Source organism: Oncorhynchus mykiss, chromosome 3, assembly GCF_013265735.2.
Source record: "Oncorhynchus mykiss isolate Arlee chromosome 3, USDA_OmykA_1.1, whole genome shotgun sequence".
NCBI classification, from domain to species: Eukaryota; Metazoa; Chordata; class Actinopteri; order Salmoniformes; family Salmonidae; genus Oncorhynchus; species Oncorhynchus mykiss.
The window spans coordinates 80,117,096-80,130,144 of NC_048567.1; the positions used below are offsets into that span (position 1 = coordinate 80,117,096).

The 13,049-nt window shown below is 46.7% G+C and overlaps 1 protein-coding gene across 1 annotated transcript in view; it reads right to left on the bottom strand.

The window, feature by feature from the left end:
* The window catches only part of LOC110504879 (syntaxin-binding protein 5-like), a 240,583-nt gene that overhangs the window by 109,211 nt on the left and 118,323 nt on the right, over positions 1 to 13,049 (bottom strand). The window contains exon 5 of the mRNA XM_036975302.1: positions 7,135 to 7,269. Within this exon, the coding sequence (XP_036831197.1) occupies positions 7,135 to 7,269 (135 nt within the window). The remainder of the gene's footprint in view (positions 1 to 7,134; positions 7,270 to 13,049) is intronic.

Here is a 13,049-nt window from a genome sequence, read left to right on the forward strand (position 1 = left end):
CAATATATACTGGGTCTGCAGTAATGACAGTCAATATATACTGGGTCTGAAGTAGTGACAGTCAATATATACTGGGTCTGAAGTAGTGACAGTCAATATATACTGGGTCTGCAGTATTGACAGTCAATATATACTGGGTCTGCAGTAATGACAGTCAATATATACTGGGTCTGTAGTAATGACAGTCAATATATACTGGGCCTGCTGTAATGACAGTCAATATATACTGGGTCTGCAGTAATGACAGTCAATATATACTGGGCCTGCAGTAATGACAGTCAATATACAGTATACTGGGTCAGCAGTAGTGACAGTTAATATATACTGGCTCTGCAGTAATGACAGTCAATATATACTGGGTCTGTAGTAATGACAGTCAATATATACTGGGTCTGCAGTAATGACAGTCAATATATACTGGGCCTGCAGTAATGACAGTCAATATACAGTATACTGGGTCAGCAGTAGTGACAGTCCATATATACTGGGTCTGTAGTAGTGACAGTCCATATATACTGGGCCTGCAGTAATGACAGTCAATATATACTGGGCCTGCAGTAATGACAGTCAATATATACTGGGCCTGCAGTAATGACAGTCAATATACAGTATACTGGGTCTGTAGTAGTGACAGTCCATATATACTGGGCCTGCAGTAATGACATTCAATATATACTGGGTCTGCTGTAATGACAGTCAATATATACTGGGCCTGCAGTAATGACATTCAATATATACTGGGTCTGCAGTAATGACAGTCAATATATACTGGGTCTGAAGTAGTGACAGTCAATATATACTGGGTCTGAAGTAGTGACAGTCAATATATACTGGGCCTTCAGTAATGACAGTCACAGTGGCAGTGCACTCCCCTTTCTCTTGTTGATTCAGAATGGCTGTCTCTCTCTCTCTTTTTCTCTATCCCCCCCCCAATCTCTCCCTTTCTCAGGAGAAATGCCTGATGTTGACAAACAAATTTCCCAACATCCCTGGGTCCCCGAGCCAGCCAAGCTGAGTAGAATCATGGTAATTCACACTCACTCACACAAACTCACACACAGTCACACACACACACACTCGCACGCACACACACACACACACACACCACACACACACACACACGCACACACACACACACACACACCACACACACACACACACACGTCTATCTCCGCACGCCGTCGTCAACAGACAATAAAACAGTAGGCTGGTGGCCTGAACCAGATTAAATTAGACTGATAAACTCATCAGAAAATAATGTGCTCATTAAGGAAACACACAAGCCTGAGAAGGTATAGGGAATCAGGGAGCGACTGCTCAAACACTGAGCTATATAGAGACCAGTAACCAGTATGCAAAATATCATGTCAACAGGGAGCGACTGCTCAAACACTGAGCTTCATAGAGACCAGTAAACAGTATGAATAATATCATGTCAACATTTTGAATAATTTTTCCAACTCTTTTATTTTAGAGTTTCTTTTTTTATACATTTTGGACACTTTTGTCTTGTGAAATATGAGCTGCAGCAGGAGAAGTGATTAGGAAGGAAGGAGCCCTGTCGTCTTAATGAAGCATGTTCCCTTCCACCGAGCTTCCTGCTTTCCCACCGAGCTTCCTGCTTTCCCACCGAGCTTCCTGCTTTCCCACCGAGCTTCCTGCTTTCCCACCGAGCTTCCTGTTTTCCCACCGAGCTTCCTCCTTTCCCACCGAGCTTCCTGCTTTCCCACCGAGCTTCCTGCTTTCCCACCGAGCTTCCTGTTTTCCATTCGAGCTTCCTGCTTTCCCACCGAGCTTCCTGCTTTCCCACCGAACTTCCTGCTTTCCCACCGAGCTTCCTGCTTTCCCACGGAGCTTCCAGCCATCCCACCGAGCTTCCTGCTTTCTCACCGAGCTTCCTGCTTTCCCACGGAGCTTCCAGCCATCCCACCGAGCTTCCTGCTTTCTCACCGAGCTTCCTGCTTTCCCACCGAGCTTCCTGCTTTCCCACCGAGCTTCCTGCTTTCCCACCGAGCTTCCTGTTTTCCATTCGAGCTTCCTGCTTTCCCACCGAGCTTCCTGCTTTCCCACCGAACTTCCTGCTTTCCCACCGAGCTTCCTGTTTTCCCACGGAGCTTCCAGCCATCCCACCGAGCTTCCTGCTTTCTCACCGAGCTTCCTGCTTTCCCACGGAGCTTCCAGCCATACCACCGAGCTTCCTGCTTTCTCACCGAGCTTCCTGCTTTCCCACCGAGTTTCCTGCTTTCCCACCGAGCTTCCTGCTTTCCCACCGAGCTTCCTGCTTTCCCACCGAGCTTCCTGCTTTCCCACCGAGCTTCCAGCCATCCCACCGAGCTTCCTGCTTTCCCACCGAGGTTCCTGCTTTCCCACCGAGCTTCCTGCTTTCCCACCGAGCTTCCGGCTTTCCATTCGAGCTTCCTGCTTTCCCACCGAGCTTCCGGCTTTCCCACCGAGCTTCCTGCTTTTCCACCGAGCTTCCTGCTTTCCATTCGAGCTTCTGGCTCTCCCACCGAGCTTCCTGCTTTCCATTCGAGCTTCTGGCTTTCCCACCGAGCTTCCTGCTTCCCACAAGGCTTCTGGGATTTTTCCTTTGATTTGAGGCTCTGCTTTACTTATCCTTGTTTTCTTACACAGATTCTAAAATGTAAGGTACGGTACTGAGCACTGGAGGTAAAGACCCAGACAACAGCATTATGGGTAGTAGATGGTCTCCTGGCCCTGTCCCGGAAGCTGTGAATAAAGTGCAGCAGGCATACTTGCTTTACAGATGTGGGATCTTAATTTGATCACCCTTTTTTTTTGTTGTAGGAAATGCCAACGTGTGGTGTAATAATTCCCTTTCCTGACAGCACTGCAGCTCTATTGAGATTAATTGAATGTGCCTCGTGTCTCACCGCTCAGTCAGTACGCAGGAGGGAGATACAAACACCCGCTCAGTCAGTACTCAGGAGGGAGATACAAACACCCGCTCAGTCAGTACTCAGGAGGGAGATACAAACACCCGCTCAGTCAGTACTCAGGAGGGAGATACAAACACCCGCTCAGTCAGTACTCAGGAGGGAGAAACAAACACCCGCTCAGTCAGTACTCAGGAGGGAGAAACAAACACCCACTCAGTCAGTACTCAGGAGGGAGATACAAACCTACAAACCCCCGCTCAGTCAGTACTCAGGAGGGAGAAACAAATACCCACTCAGTCAGTACTCAGGAGGGAGATACAAACACCCGTTCAGTCAGTACTCAGGAGGGAGAAACAAACACCCGCTCAGTCAGTACTCAGGAGGGAGAAACAAACACCCGCTCAGTCAGTACTCAGGAGGGAGAAACAAACACCCACTCAGTCAGTACTCAGGAGGGAGATACAAACACCCGCTCAGTCAGTACTCAGGAGGGAGAAACAAACACCCGCTCAGTCAGTACTCAGGAGGGAGAAACAAACACCCGCTCAGTCAGTACTCAGGAGGGAGATACAAACACCCGCTCAGTCAGTACTCAGGAGGGAGATACAAACACCCGCTCAGTCAGTACTCAGGAGGGAGATACAAACACCCGCTCAGTCAGTACTCAGGAGGGAGAAACAAACACCCGCTCAGTCAGTACTCAGGAGGGAGAAACAAACACCCACTCAGTCAGTACTCAGGAGGGAGATACAAACCTACAAACCCCCGCTCAGTCAGTACTCAGGAGGGAGAAACAAATACCCACTCAGTCAGTACTCAGGAGGGAGATACAAACACCCGTTCAGTCAGTACTCAGGAGGGAGAAACAAACACCCGCTCAGTCAGTACTCAGGAGGGAGAAACAAACACCCGCTCAGTCAGTACTCAGGAGGGAGAAACAAACACCCACTCAGTCAGTACTCAGGAGGGAGATACAAACACCCGCTCAGTCAGTACTCAGGAGGGAGAAACAAACACCCGCTCAGTCAGTACTCAGGAAGGAGAAACAAACACCCACTCAGTCAGTACTCAGGAGGGAGATACAAACACCCGCTCAGTCAGTACTCAGGAGGGAGATATAAACCTACAAACCCCCGCTCAGTCAGTACTCAGGAGGGAGATGCAAACACCCGTTCAGTCAGTACTCAGGAGGGAGATACAAACACCCACTCAGTCAGTACTCAGGAGGGAGATACAAACACCCGCTCAGTCAGTACTCAGGAGGGAGATACAAACACCCGCTCAGTCAGTACTCAGGAGGGAGATACAAACACCCGTTCAGTCAGTACTCAGGAGGGAGATATAAACCTACAAACCCCCGCTCAGTCAGTACTCAGGAGGGAGATGCAAACACCCGTTCAGTCAGTACTCAGGAGGGAGATACAAACACCATGTAATGAGTGTCTTGGCGCAAGCTTACGGTCTTAAAGGAAAAGAGTAAAAAAAAAATGGTGTGTATTTGTGTGTGCCTGTGCGTGTGTGTGCGTGTGTGTATTTGTGTGTGCCTGTGCGTGTGTGTGCGTGTGCGTGTGCGTGTGCACACTTAACGTGTGATTGTGTATTGAGCTGAAAGTCTGTTTAATCACTTCTCCTACACCTTAATTTGAGTTAAGCCTGAAAGTCCATATGGTAAATGTCATGAAAATAAAACTTCCAATTTAATACCTGTGGAAGGTCTTACTTAGTTCCACCAAATGAACACAGAAACACACACACACACACACACACACACACACAGACACACAAACACACACACTCACACCAACCTACTCGAGCATGACTGAGCGGAGGGAAAAACAAATCTCCTTCTCCTCTGCGGTTAGTTTGCGTTAGAGGGTTGCTTTCCCCGTGAAGGAGCACAGGAGGAGTACTGAGAGAGGAAGAAGCACTTCAGCTCAATCAAACAACACGAGCTTCGATGGCTCTCCAGATCAATATTTTGTTGAGGATGGAAAACATGCATGTTTTAATTTCATTGAACTACTCTTCAAAACCCACTCAACACATTCTCAACGGCGCGACGGTGCATGTGCCTCTCTGCATGTTAAGTAGTCGCAGCTATTGCATGACCACGATCTAACGCCGCCGTCATGGCAACGTGAGCAAAGTTAGGTTACCAACTTTCACCTGGGATTAGTTGACAAATGACATGAGGTGACCGAGTAAGAGGTTTTAGGACAGAACGACATGAGGTGACGGAGTAAGAGGTTTTAGGACAGAACAACATGAGGTGACCGAGTAAGTGGTTTTAGGACAGAACGACATGAGGTGACGGAGTAAGAGGTTTTAGGACAGAACGACATGAGGTGACCGTGTAAGAGGTTTTAGGACAGAACGACATGAGGTGACCGTGTAAGAGGTTTTAGGACAGAACGACATGAGGTGACAGTGTAAGAGGTTTTAGGACAGAACGACATGAGGTGACAGTATAAGAGGTTTTAGGACAGAACGACATGAGGTGACAGTGTAAGAGGTTTTAGGACAGAACGACATGACGTGACCGAGTAAGAGGTTTTAGGACAGAACGACATGAGGTGACAGTGTAAGAGGTTTTAGGACAGAACGACATGAGGTGACAGTGTAAGAGGTTTTAGGACAGAACGACATGAGGTGACAGTGTAAGAGGTTTTAGGACAGAACGACATGAGGTGACAGTGTAAGAGGTTTTAGGACAGAACGACATGAGGTGACGGAGTAAGAGGTTTTAGGACAGAACGACATGAGGTGACCGTGTAAGAGGTTTTAGGACAGAACGACATGAGGTGACCGTGTAAGAGGTTTTAGGACAGAACGACATGAGGTGACCGTGTAAGAGGTTTTAGGACAGAACGACATGAGGTGACGGAGTAAGAGGTTTTAGGACAGAACGACATGACGTGACCGAGTAAGAGGTTTTAGGACAGAACGACATGAGGTGACAGTGTAAGAGGTTTTAGGACAGAACGACATGAGGTGACAGTGTAAGAGGTTTTAGGACAGAACGACATGAGGTGACAGTGTAAGAGGTTTTAGGACAGAACGACATGAGGTGACAGTGTAAGAGGTTTTAGGACAGAACGACATGAGGTGACAGTGTAAGAGGTTTTAGGACAGAACGACATGAGGTGACAGTGTAAGAGGTTTTAGGACAGAACGACATGAGGTGACAGTGTAAGAGGTTTTAGGACAGAACGATATGAGGTGACAGTATAAGAGGTTTTAGGACAGAACGACATGAGGTGACAGTATAAGAGGTTTTAGGACAGAACGACATGAGGTGACAGTATAAGAGGTTTTAGGACAGAACGACATGAGGTGACAGTGTAAGAGGTTTTAGGACAGAACGATATGAGGTGACAGTATAAGAGGTTTTAGGACAGAACGACATGAGGTGACAGTGTAAGAGGTTTTAGGACAGAACGACATGAGGTGACAGTGTAAGAGGTTTTAGGACAGAACGACATGAGGTGACAGTGTAAGAGGTTTTAGGACAGAACGACATGAGGTGACAGTGTAAGAGGTTTTAGGACAGAACGACATGAGGTGACAGTGTAAGAGGTTTTAGGACAGAACGATATGAGGTGACAGTGTAAGAGGTTTTAGGACAGAACGATATGAGGTGTCAGTATAAGAGGTTTTAGGACAGAACGACATGAGGTGACAGTGTAAGAGGTTTTAGGACAGAACGATATGAGGTGACAGTATAAGAGGTTTTAGGACAGAACGACATGAGGTGACAGTGTAAGAGGTTTTAGGACAGAACGACATGAGGTGACAGTGTAAGAGGTTTTAGGACAGAACGACATGAGGTGACAGTGTAAGAGGTTTTAGGACAGAACGACATGAGGTGACAGTGTAAGAGGTTTTAGGACAGAACGATATGAGGTGACAGTGTAAGAGGTTTTAGGACAGAACGATATGAGGTGTCAGTATAAGAGGTTTTAGGACAGAACGACATGAGGTGACAGTATAAGAGGTTTTAGGACAGAACGATATGAGGTGACAGTATAAGAGGTTTTAGGACAGAACGACATGAGGTGACAGTGTAAGAGGTTTTAGGACAGAACGACATGAGGTGACAGTGTAAGAGGTTTTAGGACAGAACGACATGACATCATCACCGCTGTCAACTCAACGGCCGTCATACAGTAATCCTTCTCATTATGGTAATCATTTAATCATTGACAGTTGACCATTTGCGTATAATTTAACTCACAACTCTATGGCCTTGTTCCACATGATGACGTATCCAGACAGAACGAAGGACTCGATGTTGACGATGTGCGTGTTGCCACGCTCTGTGCCCACGTACAGCCATTTACTCTGGAAGGGGATGTGGCAAAACGTGATCCTGAAGCGGAAAAAAGAAGAATCAGCGTTGACACATGATCAAATACGATACCATGTGTTTGATTTGGTTGGGATTGTGTGTGTGTGTGTGTGTGTGTGTGTGTGTGCGAGTGTGTGTTTCTTCCCACGTCCCACTTGTGTAATCAATGTTTTACCTCAGATAATAACCACACCAATAATTATCCTACTCTCAAATACACAGTATAAATGTACATTTTCCACAATTATATCATAATTATGTTTCGGCTAACTGTCTGTAGATTAAAGATTTACCTTGCTTTGCACTGTTTTGATTAGCTCTGTTTTCCCCTGCATCCTTACAAAAGAAGGTGCTACCTAAAACCATAAAGGGTTGTTCTGTTGTCCCCATAGGAGAACCCTTTGGTTCTACGTGGAACCCTTTCACCAGCAAAATGTTCTACCTGAAACCAAAAAAGGGTTTTCCTATGAGGACAAACAAAACATATATATATTTTATATTTCCCAGATATTGCCCAAGTTTTGTAATATCACCCCAACACATCACTCCACATCTCCTGTCAGTCAGCGCCTGGTCTCTATGGTGATGACAGTCACTGCCTGGTCTCTATGGTGATGACAGGAATGTCCTATTAGACAACAGCCATCAATAAGTAATGTATCACGACCCTGACACAAACAGCAGCTAATCACCAGTGGCCAACGTCCCAAGATGCAGTCTTCCCCAACGTCCCAAGATGCAGTCTTCCCCAACGTCCCAAGAGGCAGACTTCCCCGATGTCCCAAGAGGCAGCCTTCCCCGATGTCCCAAGAGGCAGTCTTTCCCAACGTCCCAAGAGGCAGTCTTCCCCAACGTCCCAAGAGGCAGCCTTCCCCAACGTCCCAAGAGGCAGTCTTCCCCAATGTCCCAAGAGGCAGTCTTCCCCAACGTCCCAAGAGGCAGTCTTCCCCAACGTCCCAAGAGGCAGTCTTCCCCAACGTCCCAAGAGGCAGCCTTCTCCAACGTCCCAAGAGGCAGTCTTCCCCAATGTCCCAAGAGGCAGTCTTCCCCAACGTCCCAAGATGCAGTCTTCCCCGACATCCCAAGAGGCAGTCTTCCCTGACGTCCCAAGATGCAGTCTTCCCCGACGTCCCAAGAGGCAGTCTTCCCCAACGTCCCAAGAGGCAGCCTTCCCCGATGTCCCAAGAGGCAGCCTTCTCTGATGTCCCAAGATGCAGCCTTCCCCGACGTCCCAAGAGGCAGTCTTTTCAGATGTCCCAAGATGCAGCCTTCTCCGATGTCCCAAGATGCAGCCTTCCTCAATATCCCAAGAGGCAGTCTTCCCCAATGTCCCAAGAGTCAGTCTTCCCCAACGTCCCAAGATGCAGTCTTCCCCGATGTCCCAAGAGGCAGTCTTCCCTGACGTCCCAAGATGCAGTCTTCCCCGACGTCCCAAGAGGCAGTCTTCCCCAACGTCCCAAGAGGCAGCCTTCCCGGATGTCCCAAGAGGCAGCCTTCTCCGATGTCCCAAGATGCAGCCTTCCCCGACGTCCCAAGAGGCAGTCTTCCCCGACGTCCCAAGAGGCAGTCTTCCCCAACATCCCAAGATGCAGCCTTCCCCGACGTCCCAAGAGGCAGTCTTCCACGACGTCCCAAGAGGCAGTCTTCCCCAACATCCCAAGATGCAGCCTTCCCTGACATCCAAAGAGGCAGTCTTCCACGACGTTCCAAGATGTAGCCTTGCCCGGGATAGAAAATGCCCTGCACTTTCTGTTCTTCTGCCTGGTGTTATCTCTTCTTTTCTTCCAACCCTCTCTCCCCAACTCACTCCCTCTTTATCTCACTGAACTCTGGAGCCCAAGTTTTCAGGCAAAAGCACAGACAGGTTTGTCAACAACAACAACAAATAAACAGTTGAAAGCAATTACCACAGCATCAGCTGCAAGCTCTTTTTTTTTGTTTATCTCTCAAACCGCAGTGTGTTTGATAATTATTCCATTCCATTTCAGTAGCAAGAGACACTAACGGCTCCATTTCTACCTGTTATTTTCTCAAGTGAAAGCATGAAAGTCAAATGGGAGGCATGTACGAGGGTACTTTACTCACACGTAAAGTTATCCATAAATACGCTACGTTGACTGTGGAATTATTAGGCGATCAATAAATCCTTCGACAGCGAGGGCATTGCTCTGTGTCTATGTGATGTAGTGTCTTCAGATCTCGACAGCGAGGGCATGCTCTGTGTCTATGTGATGTAGTGTCTTCAGATCTCGACAGCGAGGGCATGGTCTGTGTCTATGTGATGTAGTGTATTCGCGACAGCGAGGGCATGCTCTGTGTCTATGTGATGTAGTGTATTCTCGACAGCGAGGGCATGCTCTGTGTCTATGTGATGTAGTGTATTCTCGACATCGAGGGCATGCTCTGTGTCTATGTGATGTAGTGTCTTCAGATCTCGACAGCGAGGGCATGCTCTGTGTCTATGTGATGTAGTGTCTTCAGATCTCGACAGCGAGGGCATGCTCGGTGTCTATGTGATGTAGTGTATTGTCGACAGTGAGGGCATGCTCTATGTCTATGTGATGTAGTGTCTTCAGATCTCGACAGCGAGGGCATGCTCGGTGTCTATGTGATGTAGTGTCTTCAGATCTCGACAGTGAGGGCATGCTCTGTGTCTATGTGATGTGGTGTATTCAGATCTCGACAACATACAAAAACATACAAAAAACCCTAGACCAGACAAAACACATAAATCCCCCATGTCACACCCTGACCTAACCAAAATAATAAAGAAAACAAAGATTACTAAAGGCCAGGGCGTGACACATCATTTCCCGAGTTTTGCATCAGCCACATCATCTAGAGAGGAAAGTTACATGAGGTTGCACGTCACAACGACATATGTGAGAATCCTGTTTATTTTTCACCTATTGAGATCTAACAGCGATATCTGAATAAGAAATAATGGATGAGGGATATTTACAAAAACTCAAATTCGGTTTGTTCCTCAAGGTAAAATTGTTGCACCTTTTATGTTTCGCCTTGTGTTTCGCTGATCGTCATACAAAATGTAATTTATTTTCTAAAATAATGAATACATAAATAAACCCCAAGATCCCTAATCAAAGCAAAGTTTAACACTCCCAACTGATGGACCTAAGCCTTGAAATCAAGGCACTTGGTTTTGGCAGAAACGTGACTAAGTCCCCACTCAGCCAATCAGCTATTAGGAGGCAACCATTTCAGACAGCCCTGTTAGATACCCATGGTGGTGCCCAGACCTCATCTCTCATTTACACTCTATTTGCATAATTTTAATTTAACTGCAAATCAAGAACTTCAGGAGGGAAAAGCAGAGACAAAAACAAAGGGGGGGGGGGGGGGTAGGGGGTTAAAGACAAGGTTTGCACAAGTCTTGGAGAGTGACCGTGTGATGGTGTGAAAGTCAAAAGGTTTTGTTTGACTCAGACAGCTTGACGAGGCGCCGTCAACACGGCTCATAATTATCAATTAAATTCAGGAGGAGACGTGAGTTGAACTGACCGGCAGCTGGCTGGGCAGCCGAGGAGCCGCTATTGGGGGAAGTAATTAAGTCACTCGATAGAGATCGATGGAACATGTTGTTTCTCAATCTTGGTCACATGCCTCATGACCTTCCCATCTGTTTCTTTGACAGCTTCGGTTTCCCCACTGAGAGGAGATTAGGAGGCCATTTTGGATGAATAGCCACTCTATGTAACATTGATAGATTGTAAATAAGAATTTGTTCTTAACTGATTTTCCTAGTTAAATAAAAGTTAAATTAGAGCCATGATAGACCACAGTTATCCGAGAGGAGGAGCCATGATACCCATCAGTTATCTGAGACGAGGAGCCATGATACACAACAGTTATCCAAGAGGAGGAGCCATGATAGACCACAGTTATCTGAGAGGAGGAGCCATGATAGACCACAGTTATCTGAGAGGAGGAGCCATGATAGACCACAGTTATCTGAGAGGAGGAGCCATGAAACACCACAGATATCTGAGAGGAGGAGCCATGATACACCACAGTTATCTGAGAGGGGGAGCCATGATACACCACAGTTATCTGAGAGGAGGAGCCATGATAGACCACAGTTATCTGAGAGGAGGAGCCATGATACACCACAGTTATCTGAGAGGAGGAGCCATGATAGACCACAGTTATCTGAGAGGAGGAGCCATGATACCCATCAGTTATCTGAGAGGAGGAGCCATGATACCCATCAGTTATCTAAGAGGAGGAGCCATGATACCCATCAGTTATCTGAGAGGAGGAGCCATGATACCCATCAGTTATCTGAGAGGAGGAGCCATGATACACCACAGTTATCTGAGAGGAGGAGCCATGATACCCATCAGTTATCTGAGAGGGGGAGCCATGATAGACCACAGTTATCTGAGGAGGAGCCATGATACCCATCAGTTATCTGAGAGGAGGAGCCATGATAGACCACAGTTATCTGAGAGGAGGAGCCATGATAGACCACAGTTATCTGAGAGGAGGAGCCATGATACCCATCAGTTATCTGAGAGGAGGAGCCATGATACCCATCAGTTATCTGAGAGGAGGAGTCATGATACCCATCAGTTATCTGAGAGGAGGAGCCACGATACCCATCAGTTATCTGAGAGGAGGAGCCATGATACCCATCAGTTATCTGAGAGGAGCCATGATACCCATCAGTTATCTGAGAGGAGCCATGATAGACCACAGTTATCTGAGAGGAGGAGCCATGTTACCCATCAGTTATCTGAGAGGAGGAGCCATGATACCCATCAGTTATCTGAGAGGAGGAGCCATGATAGACCACAGTTATCTCAGAAGGGTAAGATGGGAAAATAGACCATTTAGGTAATTTTGACACCTGTGAATTCAGCTAAAATACATTTTGTTTCTTTGGTCTCCGCCATGTGTGTGTGTATGAATGAGTGTGTGTGTGTGTGTGCTCTGTATAATCCACACACTTATATCATGCCATGGTAAAACAGATTATGGTATCATAAGTAAAACCCGCTGAATGTAAAAAACGCACTTTGTAAAAATATAAAATAAAAAGCTCCACTGATGATAGCTATTTTACATGGAAAAGACATCCATGTACGTACCCACTCTCCACAGTCAGACACATTCATTGGCGAACCTTCATAAAAGCCCTCTGAAACGCTTTAATCCATGTGCATTTAAGAGAGCAAAATAACATCTCTCCCTCGGAGAAATCTGTTTCCTCTTTAGTCAGGTCACCGGTGTGATATTCTAACTGGCTCTTGAGATGCCTGGAATTCATTTTCTCAGCCAGGCACCGAGAAGTACAGAAAAAAACCAGGTTGTTTTTCAGGATAAATAATCTCTGGCATCCAGACGCAAAGAGAATAACCAGGTTGTTTTCAGGATAAATAATCCCTGGCACTGAGACACACAGAGAATAACCAGGTTGTACTCAGGATAAATAATCTCTGGCACTGAGACACACAGAGAATAACCAGGTTGTTATTTAGCCAGGCACTGAGAGGCACAGAGAATAACCAGGTTGTTATTTAGCCAGGCATTGAGAGGCACAGAGAATAACCAGGTTGTATTCCGGATAAATCATCTCTGGCACTGAGAGGCACAGAGAATAACCAGGTTGTTTTTCGGGATAAAGGATCTTTGGCACTGAGAGGCACAGAGAATAACCAGGTTGTTATTTAGCCAGGCACTGAGAGGCACAGAGAATAACCAGGTTGTATTCCGGATAAATCATCTCTGGCACTGAGAGGCACAGAGAATAACCAGGTTGTTTTTCGGAATAAAGGATC